General features: G+C 28.8%; 1 protein-coding gene across 1 annotated transcript in view; it reads left to right on the forward strand.

The window, feature by feature from the left end:
* The first annotated feature begins 1,127 nt into the window (after nt 1–1,127).
* The window catches only part of LOC107457171 (aquaporin-7), a 53,816-nt gene continuing 30,323 nt past the window's right edge, over nt 1,128–24,620 (forward strand). Inside the window, exon 1 of the mRNA XM_071178552.2 lies at nt 1,128–1,355. Within this exon, the coding sequence (XP_071034653.2) occupies nt 1,254–1,355 (102 nt within the window). The 5' untranslated portion in view covers nt 1,128–1,253. The remainder of the gene's footprint in view (nt 1,356–24,620) is intronic.

Below are 24,620 nucleotides of genomic sequence, written 5' to 3' on the forward strand. Positions count from 1 at the left end.
TTAGTAAATATTTATTTTTTTTAATTATTTTATTTAATGCGAGACGAAAATATTTTGAATTGTAAATTATACAATTTTTATATTACTTTGAAGAATGAAGTTTTGCATGGCAAAAAAAAAAAATCAGGGAAATTAATCGAATAATTCCTGAGAAATTGCATTTTAAAAATACGACTTTTTAATACTCAATTTTTAAGAAAGTATTTAAGTGAGTTTGCACAAATTTTGTATTTTGTCATCTAAAATTACATTCTTTAAAAAGTTGTAAAAATTATATACCTTGCAATTCGAAATATTTTCAGTTTTTATTAAATAAAATAATGAAAAATAATAAATATTTACTAAAAGTTGCTTTTTTGCCTGGAATTATCTTTGAATAAACTAATTTCATAATTGTGCGCAAAAATTTTTAGATTCTCTCAAAACGTTCCAGATCTATCTCGAAATACGCAAAAACTAAATCAACATTAAGAGATCTAAACTTTGGACTGTTCTCTTGTACGAACCATTGAAACTGTGGTCCTCTTTATTTTGGGGATCAAAAAACTAAAACTTCAAAAAAATGGAATGTTTTTTTAGAGAGACTATGTTTTGAATTCGATTCGATTATGTAACTTAAAATATCGTCTGGAATAATTAATTAGCCTACTTGAAGTCAACCCCGCAAATCAATAAGGTTTAGCCCTAGTGCTCAAAAATCCGAACAGTAAATTAAAAGGTATACAGGTTAATTCATTTTTTTGCCCAGTATATCAAGAAAAGGAAATTTCTATTCGTAATGTGAATATTTTTATTTAAAAAAGTAATTGAAAACAGCAAAGTGAAATAATTTCTTTAAAGTAAAAATTTTTTTTATTAAGTCTCTGTATTTTTCAAACATCCTCAAACTATAAGCGAGAGAAAAATACCAAACAAAATTACACAAGAATCAGTTAATATTAAACACAATTGACAAAACGAAAGAGAAATGAACGACACCAATTTTTCTATTATAGTCTTCAAAGTGCCGAAATCAAGTCTCGGGTTAATGCTCTTCTACCAAATCAAAATCAAGAGTACACTTCTGTGATATAATAGACAAAAAGAATTCACAAAGAAGATAAAATTTTCCTCCACGAATGTGTCGCCCAATTGACCTTCTGCGTTGATTGAAATCATATCCAATAAATCGTCTAACAGTCGCATCTTCTAAGATTGGTTTATTGCTTTTTCGGTATCAACAGACACAGCAACGTTCTTGTTCTAGCTAGAGTATGGGATCTCCACCCGGGTATCAATTCCTGAAAAAGCTTAAAATTCAGAATCAATCAATTCGGGAATTTCTCGCTGAATTTTTTGGGACTTTCATTCTTATAGTAAGTCCATTTATTTCATTTCTGTTATTGTGTTAGAGTATTATAGTAGAGTATTATGGCAATATATATTTCTTTAGAACTTGTTTTCAAATTCTGCCGTGCTTTTAACACCAAAATCACTTTATTAAAAAGTTGTTTATCTTTGAGGGAAATCTCTAAGCAATGATATCCTATTTATATATTTATATATATATATACATTTATTTATATTTACATATACACACACACTTATCTATCTATCTATCTATCTATCTATCTATCTATCTATATATATATATATATATATATCTATATATATATATATATATATATATATATATATATATATATATATATATATATATATATATATATATATATATATATATATATATATATATATATATATATATATATATATATATATATATATATATATATATTTATATATATATATTTATATATATATATATATATATATATATATATATATATATATATATATATATATATATATATATATATATATATATATATATATATATATATATATATATATATATATATATATATATATATATATATATATATATATATATATATATATATATATATATATATATTTCCATTTTTAAATTTAAACAATGATTACGTACGAATAAAGTGTACTATTTATAATAACATAAATTATTTTTTTTAAATAAATATGAATAAGGCTTTTAAATAAACGTAACAATTTTATCTGGTTAACCTACAATAAGAAAACGATAGGAAAACTACCCAAATATGGTAAATATACCGTATTTCTGGATCTATGGGAATAAAAAGCTTGCTAAGTTTTTACCGAAGATCACTTTGGTAATTATCTTTAAAATTAACAATAAGATATAATTTTATAATTAACAATAAAGTACGGTAAAATTTGATATATTTGGAAAAATTGTGTAGCACAGATGCTTTACTAAATAAAAACTTTTTATTTGGTAAAATTTACATTACAGTTTTTTAAATGTCATTACCATGGATTGCTGTAGTTTTAGCACTATCGTTTGTTCTATGTAGATTTTCTATCATGTATTTAAATTAAACTTTCAATTTGAAGCAATTTATTATTGCGAGAAGATTTTTTTTTCACTTAAATTCAACGGTATACAACAGAAGTTTTTTAAAAAAATAATTTACTCGGAAGTTCTAAGACATAGCTTTTTATACTGTGCTTTTTTCACTGTGTCTCTTTTTCAATGCTTTTTTCTGAACTATCGAATGATTCAATTTCCTTATAAACTTGGGAAAGAAGTAGAAATCTACAATACCCTAATTTAGTAGTTTCATCAGAAATCTCAAAGAAAGAAATTAGTAGCCATCAGTTTTTTTTTCTTAAACTATTTGATTTCTTAAATCAAACACAAACACAAACAATCATGATTGCATGTTGAAGCGTCATGATTTATAAATAGTAGTTGGTGATAAATTGGTGTCCCTTTGGGTGATATTTCATAGAGATCTTCTGTATGAATACGATGAAATTCCTTAAGCCAATCATCAGTTACATGCACTAACCCTTTACTGTTGCGTTATTTTTTTTATTTAGCCAAATTTAGTCATCTATTTTAAATTATTTATTTGCAACGATAACTGAATAAGTGCTTCTAAACAACTGAATAATTATCATCTTTCCCTTCATGAATGGATGTACCCTTTAACTCTATGTTACATCCCATGGCAGTGGTCCCCAACCGTTTTATTATCGGGAAGTGGTCATCATTTGATAATTTAATCACGGCCCACTGAGGGGAGGAAACGTTGATGACTTATAATTTAGATAGTTTTTATTGATAATTAATTACATTTAAACATGTATGCCTTCTAAGTAAAATACAGTTGCATCGAAAAATGAATCTAAAGTGATTTAATATTTTAACTCACTAGAAAGTTAAAATCAATTAGAACCCTGAGCTCGTTTTTTGTAACGAGACGATTCCATTTAAGGGTAATAGGAGACAATGGCACCCGAATTGTGTTGCTTATGTCCAGTATATTCCGGTGTTTCGCTTTAGTTGCTGTCACTGCAGAAATCCCCGCTTCACACAGATTGGTTGTGATCTGCTGTATCAATCTCAGGGTTAACCTCTCGCCCATGGAAAATCACACAAACCCAAGAGAAATATGCCTCAATAAATAAATGTAAAATAAATTTAATGATCCTTAGGCAGCCTGGTACTATTTGAGATCCATGGACCGTACCGGTTCGTTGTCCTGAAGCTGCAGATGACCAGCATAAGGCACATCCATAATTTAGGTGAAGCGAAGCAGCGTAGATGCATTTTGAAGTTTCAAAACGGTTGCAGATGAATGTTATTTTAAATTTATTATTTTTAATTTCCGTCCATTTACACCAAAATTAGTTGATAATAAGTTGATTAATAATTATAACGTAATGTAATTAATATAATTATTACAATGATTTTACGACTTCCGCCTTTTAAAAAGATTCTTAACGCTTTTAAGTTTTGACACTCAACGCACATCACTCGAACTAGCACACTAGCAGCACGTGATTTGTTTTAACTTGCAGCTTATATATACAAAATGTTAAAACGTAAAATATTTTATGAAGTTGTTATTCTGTCTAAAATGTACGAACACTTTATTTTGTTTTTTAATCTTCATTATGGATTTTAAATTGGATACGATTTTTTTTCATTAAAACCCAGCATTCCTTAACGATAACTGTACAATTCAATTTATTTTGAATGCGAGATCCTAGACTTAAGCAAAGTCGTATCTTAATTATTTTTTGCGTGGTGTGTTTAATCGATAAAACGTGGTGTGTTTAATCGATAAAAAAAAAAGAAAATTATAATTTTTTTCCAATTCCCAGCTGGAGAATTACCTACATCATATAGGCATTTTAAGTGCAGATTTGTTAGCCACTCTTTCAGGGGCGTATATTAGGTGGGCCACCAACGTTGTACACAGTAATGATAGATAGTACAGAGAATGAAGGAACGTCCATGCTTTACCCGGGATTCGAATCCAGAACTTTTTCGATGCAAGGCCAATTCTCTGACCTCAACATAGGTCGGTCGGCCAAATTATAAATATAAAATTTCACATTTATAACATTTCAACATTAAAATAAATACCATAAATAATTACATGCTAATTGTATTTTTATAATATTAAAATTCATTAAAATGTTTTAAATTTTTTTCTCAACCTTACCAAACTCGTGTTTTTCGTATCACGTTCACTCAGTTCCATGAACAGTTTTAACGCAGTGTGATTGTTGAAAATTGTATTATTAAAATAAATATTTAATTTCAAATTTTCAAACTGTGCCTCTAAATTTAAAATATTATTTATTTTCACTATTTTGTGTTTAAATATTAATTAAGCAACAAATAAAAATATTTCTTTTAATATCAAATAATTTCTTTTACTTAAAAATAAGAATAACTTATTCAATCATTCAAATACAGTTCAAAATGCTTGAGTTATCTTTCACGGTCTAAATATGATATTTCCCCACGTAATTCCAGTTTCTCAACAAAATAGATTGAGAGAAATAGACATCTTAAACAACGTAACGTTTACATAAAACCTATTATGAAAAATGAAGATCTTCTCTTAGACAAACAATATCAAAAGATAAAAAATCCATCATCATTCGAGGCGCTTATAGATAAAGCAGTTGATGTTCATAAACTATGGTTGGGAGATAATCAAGGTTATAATTTATTAAGACTAGTTAAATCTCTCAGTGATTTTTTGCAACTTGGTTCAAGAACTTGTTTCATTTAATGAACTTGGTTCACCAGGGCTCTGAAAATAAATCATTATCAACTGTTAATCCCTAATAAACAAACTTTTTTTTTATACTTTTCAACTTGATCCACTTTAGCTCTAAGCGTTTTCTTTGTAGGTCATTAGATTATTAGGAAATTTATCTTATTCTATCTATGCATTCAATATTTCAAGGAACGTAGATTAGATTATTTGGAAACCTTGGCAAAGTCCAAAATACAACGTTAATAGTTATTATTCATAATTATTTCCGACGTTCATTTGTAGCTGAACTCAGTTAATGATGTATATACTAAGAAAGCTGATAAAAAGATACCGCAATATCGTTTTATTGATTTGCAATATGTTATTATTTAATCTCCCGTTTAGTCGTTTATTTAGTTTTGTAATATTTTCAGTAACTAAATGCAACTAAACAGATAACAGACAAAACTTTTCTCTTGTGTTTGAAGAAAAAATACGAAAATTTATTATTTGAAACCAAGCTTATAACGATAACTTTCAGCATGGGAAAAATATGCTAGACAAGAGCGAAAAAGTTTTTTTTTCATTCTTTATTGTCTTGAACACTGGGGAGCTTTCCATTCTAACATTAAGATAAAATAACCAGTAGCAATCTGTCTATCCAAATAGCCATAAAAACATACAGTTAGGAACATTTCTTAACCTTTACGGTTTTGAAACCATTAACAACTAGTATGGTTGAAAAAACCATGAAAGCAAAACAATGCGGTTTTGTAACCATACAAAACCAGAACCATAAGAAACCGTTTAAAACCGTAACAAACCATTTACATGGACATTAGAGTTGGGTTGGGCTACGCTTTTCGCTAAAAAATGAGCATTGAAGTTAAGTTACGGTTGAGTTGTATTTTGTTAAATGAACCGTTTAACTATTATCTCTAGCGGTGCCATCTATTATAGAAGATCATAAATACTAGACTTTTCGTGTTAAACAGCTTTGTGGTGCTGCCATCAAAGCAAGAATGAGACTTCCGTATGCTCTCAGTTCAAGGTCAGCAATTTTAGAATGCAGGAAACTGGAAACTTTTCATGCGTTGCTAGAATAATATGGTATCAACGCTGGGATTCAAAGCTCCGTTCAACCAAAGTATCTTCATAAGGTGGGTCTAGTTGGCACAAATAAAATTTTTATTGTTTAACACTATTTTAGAAATATAGTCATTAAGCGAATTTTCTCACAGTTAAAAGCTTGAATACCACTTTTTACAGTTGTTTTACTGCTTCGGTTGGACATGGTAAAATAACAATTAGATAAAATGTCATATGATCTTTTTCGGACAAATTTATAACAGTGTTCTTCCCGCGTATAAATTATCCAACTAAAATAATTACTGCCAACTAAAAGTCTACCGATCCTATTTGCTACCGAACTAAACCCCAGGAACAAATATTGCTGTTCCTTTTTGAAAGCTGCGTAATCTGTGCTCGCTTTGCAAGCTGAACGGATAACAAAATATAGAAGGCTAGTATTCTTATTTCAGCAAAATTCTCTTACATAGACCGAAATCATCTGGCATTTTGACATTAGGCGACAAACTTATGCGTCTTAAGTTATTGAAAGCAGTAATACGCATTATGTAAAATTCTGAAAATTATGTGAAAATACAAGCCACTTTTGGTGACCAGCTTGGTCACCTTTCAAAATCGTCTTCTTCAACAAATGAACTTTATTGATAAATAAATTATTACACAGCACAACTGCACTTAAATATTCTAATTTTTAACTCCTCCTTCACCTCCTTCAAAACTAGCACCTTAAATGCATATTAAGCCAAAGGTAACTGCATATATATATATATATATATATATACACTGGTTATCATAAATTAAGGAAAAATCACAAAAATAGCGATAACTCTTTCAAAAGTAAGCCAAACCGTGCAAAATTTGCATATGTTGTCCACTAAGAGTAGCTGAGTAAAATTGCAATATGCAAATTAGTGGCGCTGCACTCGGCTTACGTCATCTGCCTGGAGCATAAAAGTCCAAGTTTGAGAGAAAGCACACAAATTTTACTGTGATTGCGACATTGAAAATCTGAGATAGCCAATTCGTAATAATGACCTCTAGGCATCATTTGCCTGAAGAACTACGATGGAGAGCCATCGGGAGACTAGAGGCAGGGCAGAGTCAATCAGAAGTGGCCAGATGGCTAAATGTGAGTCCATCTGTGGTTCATAGACTTTGGAGGCAATTTCAAACCACAGATTCGGCATCTAGGAGGTTCAGTCAAGGACGGCCAACTGTTACGACCAGTGCCGATGACCGATATTTGACATTAAGTGCACGCAGGAATAGAACCGCTACTCCGACACATCTTAGATCCTCTCTTGCTGCAGCCACCGGAAGGTTGGTGTCAACGTCAACTGTGCGCAGAAGGCTCCACGAAGGTGGTCTGTATGCGAGACGACCAGCCATTTGCGTGCCGCTCACATCACGCCATAGGAGAGACCGTTTGCAGTGGGCCCGACAACATGTCCACTGGACGTCAGATCAATGGAGGCCTGTTCTCTTTACGGATGAGTCCAGGTTTAGTCTAGAAAGTGACAGTAGACGTTATTTGATATGGAGAGAACCTGGGACCCGTTATCATCCATCAAACATCCGTGAAAGAGATGCATACGGAAGAGGCAGTGTCTGTGTTTGGGGAGGCATATCCTTAGGAGGGCGCACATACCTCCATGTCTTTCCAAGGGGAACCGTGAATGCTCAGGTTTATCGAGACAACATCCTTGATGCTTATGTGCGCCCATATGCCGGGGCAATTGGTGATTGCTTTCTGTTACAGGACGATAATGCAAGACCACACAGAGCTCGCATTGTTGATGATTATCTTCAACAGGAAACAATTACTCGCATGGAGTGGCCAGCTCGATCCCCGGACTTGAATCCTATCGAGCACGTTTGGGATGCTCTAGGGAGGCGTGTATCTGCCATCAATCCGCCCCCTCAGACCCTTGCCACGCTTGCAACTGCTTTACAAGAGCAATGGCTCTCACTTCCTATTGAACTGATAGACCGCATAATTGAAAGCATCACACATCGCTGTTTGTGCTGTATTGCTTCTAGAGGCAATCATATTCCATATTAAAGGTACTTTTTCTATTGCAAACCGATACTTCCAATTTGTTTATTTTATACATGTGCTAATTTCTATACTACTATTAATGTCTGATAATTTCTTTTTATGTTGTTTAATACCTTACTATGTGTTGTATATTGTGGGTAAGTTTCATAAAATTCCATGTGTAATTTCTTGAGTTATCGCGATTTTTGTGAATTTTCCTTAATTTATGATAACCAGTGTGTATATATATATATATATATATATATATATATATATATATATATATATATATATATATATATATATATATATATATATACTCTCTTAAAATGAAAGAGTTATTTCCCCTACTCAAAAAAGAGTTAAATTGTTTTAACTCCACTTGAGTGAAATACATTCTTATTTGAGCGAAATTCTTGCTTTGCATTAACTCAAACTTGAGTGGTATTTATTAAGCAATATTTGAGTGCTTTCAGCTCAAACTTGAGTGATTTATTTATTATTTAATTGTGTGCGAGATATAAGCTGGAATTTCTATCGTTTTATTTTAGAAAGCAAACAGTAATAAATCTAAATAAAATTGTTATGTTCTGTGATCTAAATAGATTATGTCTTCCTTTTTATTTTACGTTTAATTCTTTTTTTTCTGGAGAATATGTCATTTAATATTTTGAATTAAGAAGAATTAAAACAACTTTTAGTTCACAGCGGTATTTCTGAAGAAGACGCTGTTTTACTTTTCAGTAAGTAGATATACTTTGTTGTTTTTATTTTGAAAATACTTTTATTTTGAATGTGTTATATACACATTTCATTTAAATTAGCTGTTTTTCAGCGTTTTTTTAATAAAATATACTATTCTTTTAAATTATTTGTCAAAAAAAATTTTTAAAATTGAAAGTGTTAAATGTGGATGATTATGAAATATTAAAAAAATTTGATTCCTTGCTAGAATCTTTGTCAAAGCATGAGGGAATATATTACATCTGATAAGAGTTTTAGAATTTTTTCAGATTTCATATTAAAGTTTTAACATTTTATTTTAATATTATAAATTTATATCCATGTTTTAGTTTTTTTGATGTATAATTTTGGTACAAAACATTTCTGGATAATTAATTTCATATCATTCTATACTTCTTTTATAAAGGATATTTACGAAATTATTGTTCATACAGTCCATAATTGCTGTTATTTAAATTGCTTTCTATTAATAAAGTTGACTGTCTTTAATTTATGAAAGTTCACGTCTGCAACATCCATTCATTCAAATCAGAATCTTCAGATGTTCAATGTATTTTATTATAAATATATCATTCAAAGGAAAAGTGGAAAATATTATATTTAAAAAAATTAAGCAGCATTTTGAATTTTTCTGTTTTTATCCTGTTTTTAGCTTTTATTTAATTGGAATTCAGAATCAATACTATCTTCTTATTTCATAAAGTATTTATCACATTATACAAACTATTTTTCCTTTGTTGCTAGCATAAAAGTTCTTACCACTTTTCTTCAAATTCATTTTTCGAGGCAAAATTGAAACGGCAGAATTAATATTTAATTAAAAGTACTATGCTAATTAAAGTATTTGAAAATGCAAATAAATTAGAATTTTACAATAGTTATAGAATAATAGTAAAAAAATAGGAGCAAAATTAAAAGTAATATTTATTATGAGATATAGTTCTATTTGAATTTATATACCTATATCCCAGCTGAAAATAAACTGTAGTTATTCTACAGAACTGAAGTAATTTCGTAGTTTTTCTAGAGTTAACTGCAAATTTTCTGTAGTGCAATCTTAACTGTAAAAACTCTGCTGTTATTTTGCAGCCAATGCGAAGTAATTTCTCAGTCATTTATTTCGAAAAAATTTTAGCTATTGTCTACAAAATTACTGTAGTTTAAGTGAGGTCACTTGAAAATCATAAATTTAGAAAAAACTGAAACTTTAAATCCGTGGTCATTCTGCAGTAAATTTGAAGTAATTATGCAGTCATTGTTTCAGAAGTATACTTTCTGATGAATCTGCAGAAAAACTGCAGTTACTTTGCATTGTTGTAAAATTGAAAGAGTTTGATGTCTTCAATCTTGCTTTCCTGGCTGGTATATTAAATTTTTATAATGTTTTTTCTTTTTGATTATATATTAATTTCTTACAATTAGGTAAAAATTCTAAACATATATATTGATAACGGAAATAACGTATACTATCTATATTTATCATGTAACGGGTAGTTTATTTGTAGCACTAGATGGCGCTACCCCTCTATCCCAAAAACGATATCAACAACTATTTTTTTCTGACTTAATATGAGATGACGCAGGACGAGCTCTGTGAACCATCCTGGTTCCCCTTTTCCTACTCATTTTGAGTAAACACTTTCTAGTTCTTTTTGTTAGTTAATGTTACGTTTTTTTTACTCTTCGTTGTTAAATGTTCAATGTGATTTTATAATTAAAAATATTGAGCTCATAGTGATGATATTTTTATTTCATCATCTTGCGTCTATTACAACTGGCGCCTCACGTTGGGGGCCATTTATGTAGTGTAACGGAATATCGGCTAGCTCAAATACGTTGTAAATTACGACAAAAGTGACTAAAAGTGCACTTAATAAAGAATTTTAATTAATAACCACAGACACAAACATAAATTACACTTAAACAAAAAGTAAAAGAAAGAATTAAAATTTAAGAAAACTCGGGGATAGGGGAAAAGTCATGTTTAAGGTTTCATATCTGAACTTGAACTGAGTCTCGGTGGTGAGGACATAGGTGACACCACAGGGCATCGCTTGGTTGCTACAGATTTGCTACAATAATAGTTAAAATTCATAAAATACATACTTGATTTAATTGTAATTATTTATAATTCAGAAGCGATGCAATTTAATTAATTTAAAATATGCCTAAAATTAGGTATTTAAATATTTCCGTATTTTAGTAATTTTATTAAAAATGTCGTTTTCATGAATTTTTATTATTTATTTCTTTTTGACTTGAGAAAACTATGTTTGAGCAAAGTTTATGGTGAAAACAATATTAAAGTAAAGTCAAGTAGTTAATGTTAATTAGTTAATTTTTTTATTCGAATTCATACTAAACTAGGATTATTGCAGAACAAAAATTATACTTATTTTTTTCTAATCAAAATAAATATATAGTTTGGATTTTAAACAAATTTATATCAAAAGAGTTTGCAAAATTGAGTTTGAAAAATGGTATTTAATCCAGGTTTTTTAGCTTTTAACGTCCTCTTCAAAAATTTATTAATTTCACTTAGTTTCAGAAATTTGTCTTAAAAAAATTTAGGCAATTTAAAACAATATACCTTTTTTTTTTGCTTGAAAATAAAGCTTTATAAATTAAACGAATAAATTTGTTCGAAAAAAATGACTCATAGTATTTTCATTTGAACCTAAAGGAGCATAATATTTATAAAACTGCTTACTTTAAAAATTCGTTTAGAGCTCCTTTCTTTTAAAAAGTAAACTTCAAAGAAAAATGACGTAACTTAGGGGAAAGAAAAAAAAAACTCAAATCTACAGTGGTTAGGAATTTTTCATAAAAAAAACCTCTTAAGTAATAATTAATTTAATTGTTGTTTTACCGTATACAATCAAAATAATTGGATAACCACAAAATGCTGCTATTCAACCTGCTAACTCTGAAAAAAAATTTTAACTGTGTTTTCACCTTATTTGATTTAACAAATTAAAACTTTATCCTCGCCAACAAGACCCAGCTCATGAAACTAATTAGTTCTTTGTAGCCGTCTTGTCACAGGACTGCAGCCGAGATGGTTAATCGGTCAATCTCACGACAGACGGGAAGCCAGTTCGAATCCCAGCCAGTGTCGATATGCTCACAGCGAAAGCTTTCGCAAGTACTGTATTATCTAATTCGATATTTAAATTCAATAAACATTAAGATAAAAAAAATTCCTATCTAAGGCTTTCTCTATCAAAAGGAATTTTTTTGAAACGAAAACTATAGTATTTTTTTATCGCTTACGATAGATGGCACCACTAAATACAAAAATTTCGAATATTAACAGTAAAAATTTTGACTGCAATTAACAAACTGAAATACTGAAAATCGCTCAAACACGAGTTAAAATCGCTCAAGTTTGAGTGAAAACGATTCATTCAGGTAATACTGAAAATCACTCTAACTCGAGTGAAAATAACTCAAGTTTGAGTGAAATTTTTTTCACTCAAATTGAGCTATTTCCATATAACTCTTTCACTTGAGTGATTTTAACTCAAGATGAGAAGGCCGGTTTTTTCTAGATGAAAGAGTTAAATAGCACTCAAGTTGAGTTATTTTCACTCGTTCATTTTAAGAGAGTATATATATATATATATATATATATATATATATATATATATATATATATATATATATATATATATATATATATATATATATATATATATATATATATATATATATATATATATATATATATATATATATATACCCAGAAGCAGAATATTTTGAAATGTTCTGCAAGCACTTCGCAGCGAAAAAAAGTCAGCTTTACATTAAAATACAGGATCATACGCAGATACTCTACATTATTTTTAAATCAAGGCAAACATTCTTGATTTGTTACTTTTTCAATCACTAATGACGTGTAGCATTTTGTTAATGACGATGAATTATTAATAAATTATTATCACAGGAAAACGCTGTCACTTATACAAGATACAAATTGTTCTGCAGGACTTCGTTTGTTCTGCGACGTAGTACGTCACAGTTTTAGGCACTTTTTGCTTCTGGGTATATATATATATATATATAATAAATACAAGAAAACACGAAGAAAGTTAAGAAAAACAGTAAGTCTCATTTATTGCGCTTAAGTGTATTGCGCTTAAGCTGCAGAACTCACTAGATAAGTTCAAAATGTAGAATAGAACAAAGAAAAATTATAGACATATGAGGAAAAAAAAGGGGGGAATAATAAGTAAAAAATAGCAAACAACAGTTTCAAAAAAAAAAGGAAAAGAAAAGAAAGGATGAAATTTTTGCGAATATAATTTTGTGGGCTGATGAAATGATTAAATCTTTTTTTTTCCGGTTTTTTAATTAAAATTTCATCCTTTTTTTTTCTTTTCTTTTAAGCTGTTGTTTGTTATTTTTTACTTATTATTCCCCCCCCCCTTTTTTTTCATATGTCCATAATTTTTCTTTGTTTTATTCTACATTTTGAACTTATCTAATATATATATATATATATATATATATATATATATATATATATATATATATATATATATATATATATATATATATATATATATATATATATATATATATATATATATATAAAAACTGTGCAAGTTCTAAGTTCTAATAAACAGTGAAAGAGATATTATCATTTTCTCATGAGCAACGCTGTTTCCCATCACTTTGTTTGTAAAAGTAGCTAGAGGCGAGATTTTTATCTTCATCATTCGTTGACTGATCCTTTATTGGTAAAGTAAACAGTATAAGCGTTACAAGCGAGTTTTCATTGATTGCTTATACGTAAACAACTCAATAATGTTTACTTTCACTTCCAATATTTTATGAAAATGAAATTTATTTTAAATCCAAATGAATGAAATATCTCTTAAAACAAACCGTATTTTTTAATTAGTAAATTACGCCGAACTCATCACAAACTGAATATTTCGAAGTTAAAATATTAACTGCATATTGTAATTGTTTTCAGAAAAATGCATTTTTTAATTTGGTATGATTCAACACATACTCTATAAGTCGTTGCGGTACAGGTCTGAAAGGAACAAAAAGAACAAAAATTTGAAATAATAAAAATACAGGTTTGAAAGCAACGATTAAAAATTTAGGGAGTGCAAAAACACTTCCAGATAAATTATTTAATGAAACAAGGGAAAATGTTTCTTAGCTGTAGTATTAATTGCATTATACATTCCGTTGGAAAAACGTTTAATAAACATATAAACAAAACGTGTAAATATACATATAAACACAAATATATATATTTAGATTGATTGTATATGAATAGATCTTTTCGTTGTATCAATTATGAAATATAAACTAAGCTTTATCGAATTATCAGTTAAAAAAAATAAGATATAGTTGTCTTTTAAAAATAAATTTACAAAATAAAATAGGAAAATTATGATTTTCTTTTGAATTTAGTTGATTTTACAAGAAGTTGATGAACAAAAGATTGAATTACCTAATGCATTTTATAGTATATATTTTCAGGATATTTACCAACTACAGTCATTTAATATATTTGTTTTCTAATCTATTTACCCCAATTATATCTATACAAATACCAATAACATAAAAAGTTTTAATTTTTTTAAATAAATTAAATATTTTTAAATTTGAAGCTATTTATTCAACAAAATAAAAAACCATCACATTGTTAAGCAATAGCAAAAAATGACACTGGAACTAAATATATAAATTATAATTTCCTATCATTTAATTCATTTGAAAGTACTTTTCCCTAAACCTTTGAGTTAGCAAACTATTTATAATAGATAATAGATTTGGAGGAAATAAAAGATTTGTGCGTAATTAGCGATTTTTTTATTAGCTTCCTTGAAATTCATTTCCTTTATTTTTCATTTTTTTATTACCTATTTGCATTTTCTTGTAAAAATCCTTTCTTTTTTTAATGTACTAATCTTATTTTGAAATAATATTATGTATGATTGGCTCAACATTTCACGAAATCAACTATAGAACAGAAAAAATTTCATTTTCATTGTTATTAAAATTTTTAAGTAACGAAAAAAATAGTATTCTGCATTTATAACTGATTCAAAGGAAAAATATTCTTACAATTATGTCTTTAAACTATTCGCAACGTCAGTTAGTTAATTAATTAATTACTATTTTGGGAAATGCAATTACTATTTTGCTAAAAGACAATATGAAAACAAATTAGGTTAGTCATATTGTCTTTTAGCTTCTAAATTATGTATAATTTATGTATATTTAAAAAGCTTAGTTCGGCATGAAATTCTCCAAATGTAAATGAAAAAGCATATAATATAAATTAAGTAAATTGTTCACGACTTCACATTTTGTACTTCTGACTCTGTACAGAAATCCCAATTTTAATATAATCATTATTATTAACAGAATGTGTTCTTATTCTGATGACTTATAAATATCTACTCAGTAATGAAAAAATAATTAACTCTTAAATTGTTTTAAACCTTATTCATAGCAACAATTATATTATCTCTATATATCTTTCTCTACATACTCCATATGAACAGCATGATTCTAGCCAAACTCTAAAATATTTTAAAATATAAGTTTATGAATTATTTTAGAACGTAAATTTAAATTTGTTTACTTCCAGAATGTTCCGGGTGGCTAGGTAGTGACTTCAGAAAGAAAGTCAAACTGGAAAATGAATAACCTTACATAGAGAAAACAATATGAGCTAACCATCAGCTCCAATCTAAAGTAAAATCATATGTAAACAAAAGTAAAAGTATTTAATAATAGGGTGCTAAATATTACCAAGAAACTGAAGTGATAAGATATTACTTGATTAAAAACTTCCTTCGCTTAAAAAAATAAAAATAGGAAATAATAGTAGACATGTTAGTAGACTGAGAAAAAAGTATAGTTTTGTATTCACGGTTTTTAAACCATGTCAATTGTAAGCAGTTTCAAAACCAGAAAGCTGAAAAAAATGCTCCTAAGCATAAAATTTATGATTAATCGGATGGACGAACAGCTGCCGGTTGCTTTACCGTCTAACAGTGTAATGGGTTAAAGACAATAATTTATTATTTCACTTGCACTACATGTAAGGAATTTTTAGATGTTCCTTAGATTCCTCTCTTAGATGCTTCCGATTGAAACTTGAATTTTTAACAGAAATAATTTAAAAAAATATTCTCAAACAATTCAGTTTCAGAAAAAAGTTCATTTCATTGATCCAGCTTTTATACTGCTAGATAAAATAATCTTTCAGAAAACTGATCTCTTAAGTTCCAAGAAACAATGAATAATCATCCAAAGATAGCTTCTTAAAAGTAATGTTTCATTATTTATTCAAAAGTCACTTATGTAGATTAATGAACAAAATGTCATAACCATTATTTTGTAGATTTAAGATTCTTTGAGACGAAATCTTTTGAATTTAAATTAATATCAACAAGATTCTATAAAGAAGCTCATTTGAATAACCAATATTATATAAGATCTATTACCCTTATGTTAACATCATCAAAGTATTTTATATCGCTAATAATTAAGTTCAAATTTTTCTAGAATTTAGGAGGGTGTTTTATTGGAAATAAGTTATACAACAGACACTCTTTTTTAAAACTTTATGATTGAAAAAATTATATATTTTAAATATATAAAAAATTGTTATAGTTATAAAAATAAATACATATGTATAGTTTTATAATATAGTTTAAAATACTCATGCGGAATCTTGAACGGTGCTCAAGGGGAAAATTTTTTTCATGCATAGTAAAATAAGACAAAACTACTGTAAATAGTAAACTAATGTAATATAATAAGTAATAGTAAGTTGAATGTTTTACTAAAAAGCATTTCATGTAATGTAAAAGTTACTGTGTTACTTTTTTAAAACATTATAAGATCATGTTTCGATATTTTGTTAACAAAAACTTAAAAAGAAGATTCAATAATAAATTATTGATTAATTATATTATTAAAATGTAAACTAATTAAATTATTAAATTATTAATTAATTGAATTATTTATTAATTGAATTATTAATTAATTGATTTATTAATTAATTGAATTATTAATTAATTGAATTATTAATTACTTAAATTATTAATAAATTAAATCATGTATTAATTAAATTATTAATTAATTAGATTCTTTATTATCTCAATAACGTATCAACTCTCTGGTGATAAGAAATAAAAAAGGTGACTTCTCCTGTCATAGCAATATAAAAGATCATATATTCTCAAGTAAAAAGTTATCTTTACTTAAATTTACAGATTTAAACGAATTATGGAATTTAGTACATTCAATTTGTTATTTTATTTCTTTGAAATGAAATTGAGATTATATGCCAATAGATTTTATAACGTCTCTTATTACTCATTTCAATAAATAAACCACATTTGTTACGAAAGAACTTCAGTCAGCAAATACTTTTTGTATATATTTTTCATTACGCTAAATGTGGATGGAAGACGAACTCGCCTGTGAATTACTCCTCCATTAAGCATTTCAACAGCTTCAAAACATTCCTGTCTCTTTGGAAATTATGTCGGCATTTCCTCTTCTAACATTCGTTTGTTGTATTGTCAAAAATAATTAAGACAATAGTAACTTCAGAATTGCTATTGTTGTCGCAGGGGTGAAAGTACATCTTAGTTTAGAACCTCACGGATAGATGTCAGCACCACTCATTCGTGAGACCACTTCCTATCTGAAGGGGTAAGAAATTTTCGCCAGATTTCTGCACCCATGATAGTGCGCAGTCACTTTCGATGGATTCCACAGATTTTATAAATGCTTAAATCGTATGAACTCGGTGGGCCTTAGCGAAGTCAAAGATCAAACTCCTTCCGGGCCGGATCCTGAATCTCTAACCACTGGGCTACCAAGTCCCGACTTTAGACTTCAAAATATTAATTATGAAATTTTAATTCTTATTTTCAAGAATTAATTCATTTTTCTTTTGAAAACATATACGATATCATTATAAAAATTGCTTTTATATAAAATCGCTTAGTGGCTTAGTGTTTATAATACGATGCTTGATGCAAACATAACACAATTGATGTATAATTAACAAGACAAAACAGGCTTAATATAACACAAAACAAGATTAATACATGATGAAAATAATAGTATAAATAAAACAAATTATTTGAAAAATATTGTTAGCTTACATTGATTAAATACAGTCCTTAAATATTAAGTCAGAACACAGCTGGTATATAAGCTTATTTGAATGTTCTAGTTCTTCAATATATGTAAAAGTAATTAGAAGGCTAGTTTATTTATCTAAATTGATATGTTTATTCGCTTAATCGTGAATAATTTCGTTTACATTGACACCTCAAACAACTTGACTGTTTCAATTATCATTGAAGAGGAAACGCACGCCATATCACTTTCGAACGAGATAAATGTTTACTAGATCATTAATTGTAATCATTGACGTGAGTGAATATAGACATGACGTTATATTTAATATCGCCAATATAATTAATTATGTTGTAAGACATGGGAAAATCAGAACAGTGGAAGTGAATTATTAGGTGGAAATTTTTATTACTGATTAAATAATATATAAATTTGAAAAAAAATGGTATTTTCTCAAAGTTAATTTCAGGTTTAGGTTGCACAAAATTGCATTAAGCACTGTTCTAAAAAATAATTAATCTGCAATCAAACAGATTAAAAAATTATACACTTTTAAAATAGATAATTGTAAAATGTAATTACTGATAAATAAAATTTAATATAATGACACATTACTATATTTTCCTATAAGTTTGAGATATGATTTGTTTTTCTTTCATGATATGTTTTATGGTGTGATTTTCTTCAGCTTAAAAAAACTAAGTTTTTTTTAAATAAATAGAAATAGTTAAAAAAATATTTCAATATTTTAACATGGTTCAGTTATTGATTTATACATCTCTACATAACCTTTGTTACAATATTAGTTCTTTTTTTAAATTTATGTTTTTGAATCATAAATATTCATTTTTTTTTCCATAAAAATATAAGTTTAACTGGAACATTAACACAAGTCATTTTGAAGTATTAAACATTTCATTAAAATAATACATTTCCAAACTGTTATAAATTGGAAAATTATGCGAACAAGAAATACAGAAATAAGCAGCACTATATATATATATATATATATATATATATATATATATATATATATATATATATATATATATATATATATATATATATATATATATATATATATATATATATATATATATATATATATATATATATATATATATATATATATATATATAAACTCATGTTTGTGAAAATTGCAACACCAAGAGGGAATCGTCATAATTAAATGAAATTTAATACACAGTTGAGTGGTAGTGGTACAAATAAGTGATTAAACTTTCAAAGCAAACAAACAATAACAAGAGATCAAAATCAGTATTTTGTGTAGTCACCACGAGCCGCAACAAGTGCTGCTACACGACGTGGCATGGACTCAAGCAAATTCTGAATGTCTGTCTGTAGAAGAGCATTCCATATTGTTTGCATGCGTACCCAAAGTTCGTCTGTAGAAGCAACAGGACTTGGATCACGAGCGAGACGCCGACCAACGAAATCCCACTCATGTTCAATCAGTGACATATCCTGGGAATACGCAGGCCAAGGAAGAAGTTGTACCCGTCTCGATGCAAGGAAGGATTGAAGAGTCCAAGCAATATGACGGCGGGCATTGTCCTGTTGAAATGCAAATCCTGGCAAGGCTTGAAGGAAGGGAACAGCTTGGAGCTGTAGAACTTCACTGATGTACCAGTTGCTGTTCAGATGACCCACAATTTGTAGCAATTGAGATCGCCCATGATATGCTATGGCACCCCAGACCATAACTTAGGGTGTTCGTCCACCGTGGCTTTCGATAACGCACTTCGGAAGGTGGCGTTCACCGGCATAGCGTCTGACACGAATGCGGCCATCACGGTACCACAAACTAAAGCGGGATTCGTCAGAAAACACGATACGCTGCCAATCAGCACTCCAGTTTCTATGCTGGTTGGCCCATTGCGGCTGCAGGCGGCGATGGTTTAGCGTGAGGGAGATCCTGCATAAAGGAGTCCTTGCGCGCAGTCCACGCTGCAGCAGACGTCTACGAATTGATGAAGCACACAATGAAACACCTGTAGCTATTGACCACTGTGCTGCCAGTTGTGTAGAGGGAGCCGTACGGTCCGTCAGCGCCATGCGGACCAGGTGTCTATCGTCGCGAGCTGACGTGACATTTCGGGGTACACTTCCGGATTTCCGAGTTATCTGACACTCGTTTGTCCACTGCTTCCAAACACGCATCACTGTGCTGCTGTTACGCTGCACACGAGCGGCTACTGCACGATAAGATAATCCAGCTTCCTGAATGTCGATGATTCTCCCCCTTTCTAACTCCGTAAGTTGTTGAAAACTCGCTCTCTTTCGTCGAAGAGGCATAAATAACGACTAAGCTAACGTTTACCACAAGCAGATAACCAGTGATAACCATACACGCCTCACTACAGCCGTCTATTTATTCGGATCCATCAGCCGTTCATAGTTCGCTGCTCAGCATACGCATGCGCTACGGATCAGAAATTTTAATCATTTGCGTATCATGCTCTACTTTGCCTTTCCTGAAAATTTCAGCTCACTCGCATAAGTCCTTCATTGTGTTGCAATTTTCACAAACATGAGTTTATATATATATATATATATATATATATATATATATATATATATATATATATATATATATATATATATATATATATATATATATATATATATATATATATATATATGTAACATAAAAAGCTTTTATTAATCTTTTTATGTTAGTTTCTTTGCTATAAAACAACTCCTACTTTATTACTAATTAATTATTCTATTTGAAATACTTTCTCACACTTTTAAAAGCCACATCCTGTTTCTAAATCTATTTTTAGCCAAAGTATGCATACATTTAAATAAAGATCTTTTTTCCCTTTTAAGCCGTGGGAATCACTCGAGCAAGTTCATTAACCAATTGTAATTTCTGAGATTTCCCTCTTTTCCCTAAATAGAGACATTTTAGGATTTTTTGCAAGATTTTCCCTACCAGAAAGACTGTTTGCTGATGGAGTAAACATCACTTCTTCGCTCTCACTCAACTAAGAATGTTCAAATAAAAGTTACTCTGATTTAATTAAAATCCTGTGTCTGTTTTCCTGCTCGGTCCGACTGCAACATTTTACAAGCCGAGCAGGATATTAAGAACTGATGAAATGGGCGCAGGATAATAATTGCTAAAATGCTTCTTCAAAATATAATTCAAAAGTGAAAATAAAAATACAATTGTCGGAATCATAAAATTGCTGCTGAACTGACATTGTTCGTGAAACACATATTATTCTTTTGAAACAGGACTAAAGGAATTTGATGCCAAAAATAATTAAAAGAAGATTTTTGGGACTTCTCTTTCAAGTATCCATTGGAGTGGTCTCAACTGTATTTTAACAGTGCCTGACGTCTTCGTTTCCGTTATTACAGAAGTGGATCTCAACGCTGCCTGGTTTGATACTCACCCACTTGAATGCTAGAAGCACTTTCTCTTTTGACGGAATCCCATTTGTGTATACCAACTTGATGGAAATGTCATCATATAAAATAATAATAAAAAGAAAATGATTTTACGATAGGTTTGTGCAACGCGATGCGTCGTCAGAGGTCAGATAGTCTGTCTGCTCATATGTTCAAAAACAAAACCTTGAATGATTTTCAACACCCGTTAACAAAATCCTCAACTGTTGGTGCTATGTGTTCAGTGTGTGAACTTTAGTGGATCGTGCTTAGTGATGAAAACTTGTGAACAAAAATAGATGAATGCTATGAAAATCTTCTTTGGGGGGATTAATATTTTACACATTTTATATCAATTATACTTACTTGACAAATCGTGCTCTGATATTTTTAATGATTGATATTAATGATGAAATTTTTAAACGTGAATGCTTTCTAATCATTCACGCTCATATCTCGAAATTAAAACAAACAAATTTATGGCTATTTATATTTTGATAATATTTCAATTTATTGATATTATTATTCAATGGTTTACCATATTATTTGTTTAAATTAAATAATATTAAAATTTAGTATTTCCATCATATTTTTTTTTCACTTTTGATTCAGTATGATTATAATTTTAATTATTTAAGGAATCACTCTTTTTTTTGCATTATATATCACAGTGTATATTATATTAATTGTAGAAGAGAAATTTAAATTTTTATTTTATTATGGTGTTTAAAAAAACAAAAGATGTGCTATTCATATACTTAAGTTTTTTTTTCCCCTTCTAAATGTTATATTTAATTATTGAAATTTGATTATTATTTGAATGCCCTTACGGAGTGGCAAAAACTACAATTTTAACATGGATGAAAACGCTAAAAGCAATACAGATAATTCTGAAACAGAATTGAGTGATAATTTACAAAAATTAAGTATGGATCAAAGTGTACAAGATAAACCAGACATACTAGTCTTTGAGCCTGACATTGGTGTTCAATTCACATCCTGGCTCAAACATTTTGAAAAACAAACTCTAGATGCTAAATGTAATGACGAATGGAAAATTAGAAATTTTCAAAAATTCATTAAAGGTTCAGCTTTGAAATTGTATATTAATAACTGTCTTAATTGTAATTCATATCAAGAAATAGTTGAAATTTTTAGAGAGCATTATTTTTCACCTCCCTTTGGCTTTAATGATTTTCAAAATTTAAAATTTTCTGGCCAAGCTAAAGACCTAAATTCATATTTTACCGAAAAGGTAGAGTTAGGTCGAAAAATAAATTTAAGTAATGAACATATAATTGAGGGTCTATCTATAGGTTTGCCTCCCCAAATTAAAGCACTTTTGGTTTTAAAAGAACCTAAAACCCCGATTGAATGGCTCACTATTGTTTCGAAAATAATTCATGATGTACCTACGGTCTTACCCCAAACTGAAAAATTACCAGAGTCTAAATTTAATGGGTATAGACCACACTATCAAGGCTGGGTACCAAGGCGGCCATTCTTTAACAACTCAAGTAATCCAAATTATAATCCTCGACAAAATCAAAATTTTTCCCGGCCTAGTCAAAGTTATAACCAACAATCTCAATTTAGACCTAGAATTCAAAATGAAAAGTTTCAAAGAAATAATCAACAAACTAGTCATTTCGCCCAGGCTTCCCAGGAGTTGCCTCCTAAGCCATGTAAATACTGTGATAAGCTTGGTATAACCAATGCTTATCATTGGGGCCAAAATTGTGTAAACAAACCTAATTCTTTTATGGCTGAGAATCAAACCCAGCCTAAACAAGAAAGTGAACAACCACAAAATTGACAATTAATAGTATCCGGATACATACAAAATAAAGATGAAAACTATAAAAGTGACAAATACCCGATTTTGATAAATAAAACTATCTTGTTAAATATTGATACAGGTAGTACTTTAAATATCATCCCAACTAAACTTTTTGAAAAACTAAATGTCCGAAAAGAAAGAAAGAACTTTGTTAATGTAAAACAAACAAAAGGTATTTTGCAACTTAACCACACTTGTACTTTAAATTTAAAAATTGGAAATATAGCTAGGTCAGTGGAATTTTACATTTTAAATACTGATCTACCTTATGCCATATTGGGTTTAAAGGAATGTAATGGGTTTAAATTTGTGATAGATTGTGTTGAACGAGTTGTAATGCAAAATCAGAAAAAACTGATCACTTTTTCGGATTATAAAAGCAACTTGTCTTTACACATTTCTCCTGAAATCCAGGTTAATGATTGCAACAAAAATATCAATAAAGAAAATAAAGCTAAGAATAAAAATAAGGAAAGTAGAAATAAAAGAAAAAATGTTAAATCAAATAAAAATAAACAAAAGGAAGAATTTGTTATGGAAAATAAGATTTTGGACGTAAAAATAAACAAAAATAAAAAAAATAGACTTAAAAATAAAGATTTAAATAGCAAAACTGAAAATAATGTTGAGTTTTCAAATGTTCTTGAGACTAAACGTGATAATGGTGCGCAACATTGTCAAATCCATGTTGACGGAATTATGCAAATTCAAGATGATGAAAAAGTTTCCAACTTCAGGAAATTTTAGAAGATTTTTCAGATATATTTGCTAAAGATAAATATGATGTAGGGACAATAAGAATTGAACCTCAAAGGGTAAGATTAACATCAGACTTACCAGTATCCTTACGAGCATACAAAATTTTCCCCTAACAACACTGAAATCCTAAATTTCAGATTAAAGACCATTGTGTCAAATTTTTTTTACATTTTTTATTGAAATTTTTTTTTGATAAAAAGTGTCAATTTGTATTTTGATATCTCATTTCACTTGCATTTTCATATTTTTTTTTTATCTTTCATGTTGTTGAATGTGAATATTTACATCTTTTAGAAAATTTTTATAGATTTTCTTGTCGTGAAAAGTCTTCGTGAAAAGTTTATTTTAATTGTATTAGTAGGAATAATAACTTTATTTACTGTGATTATCAAGAAAGACTGAAAAAACTTAATCACAAAAAATTATTGAAAATGGAGATCTAACACTTCATTTTAATAGTAGTGTGTGTTTTTTTTTTATGATTCATGTT

Source organism: Parasteatoda tepidariorum, chromosome 6, assembly GCF_982258835.1.
Source record: "Parasteatoda tepidariorum strain Cologne lab strain chromosome 6, Ptep-v5.0, whole genome shotgun sequence".
Lineage (NCBI taxonomy): Eukaryota > Metazoa > Arthropoda > Arachnida > Araneae > Theridiidae > Parasteatoda > Parasteatoda tepidariorum.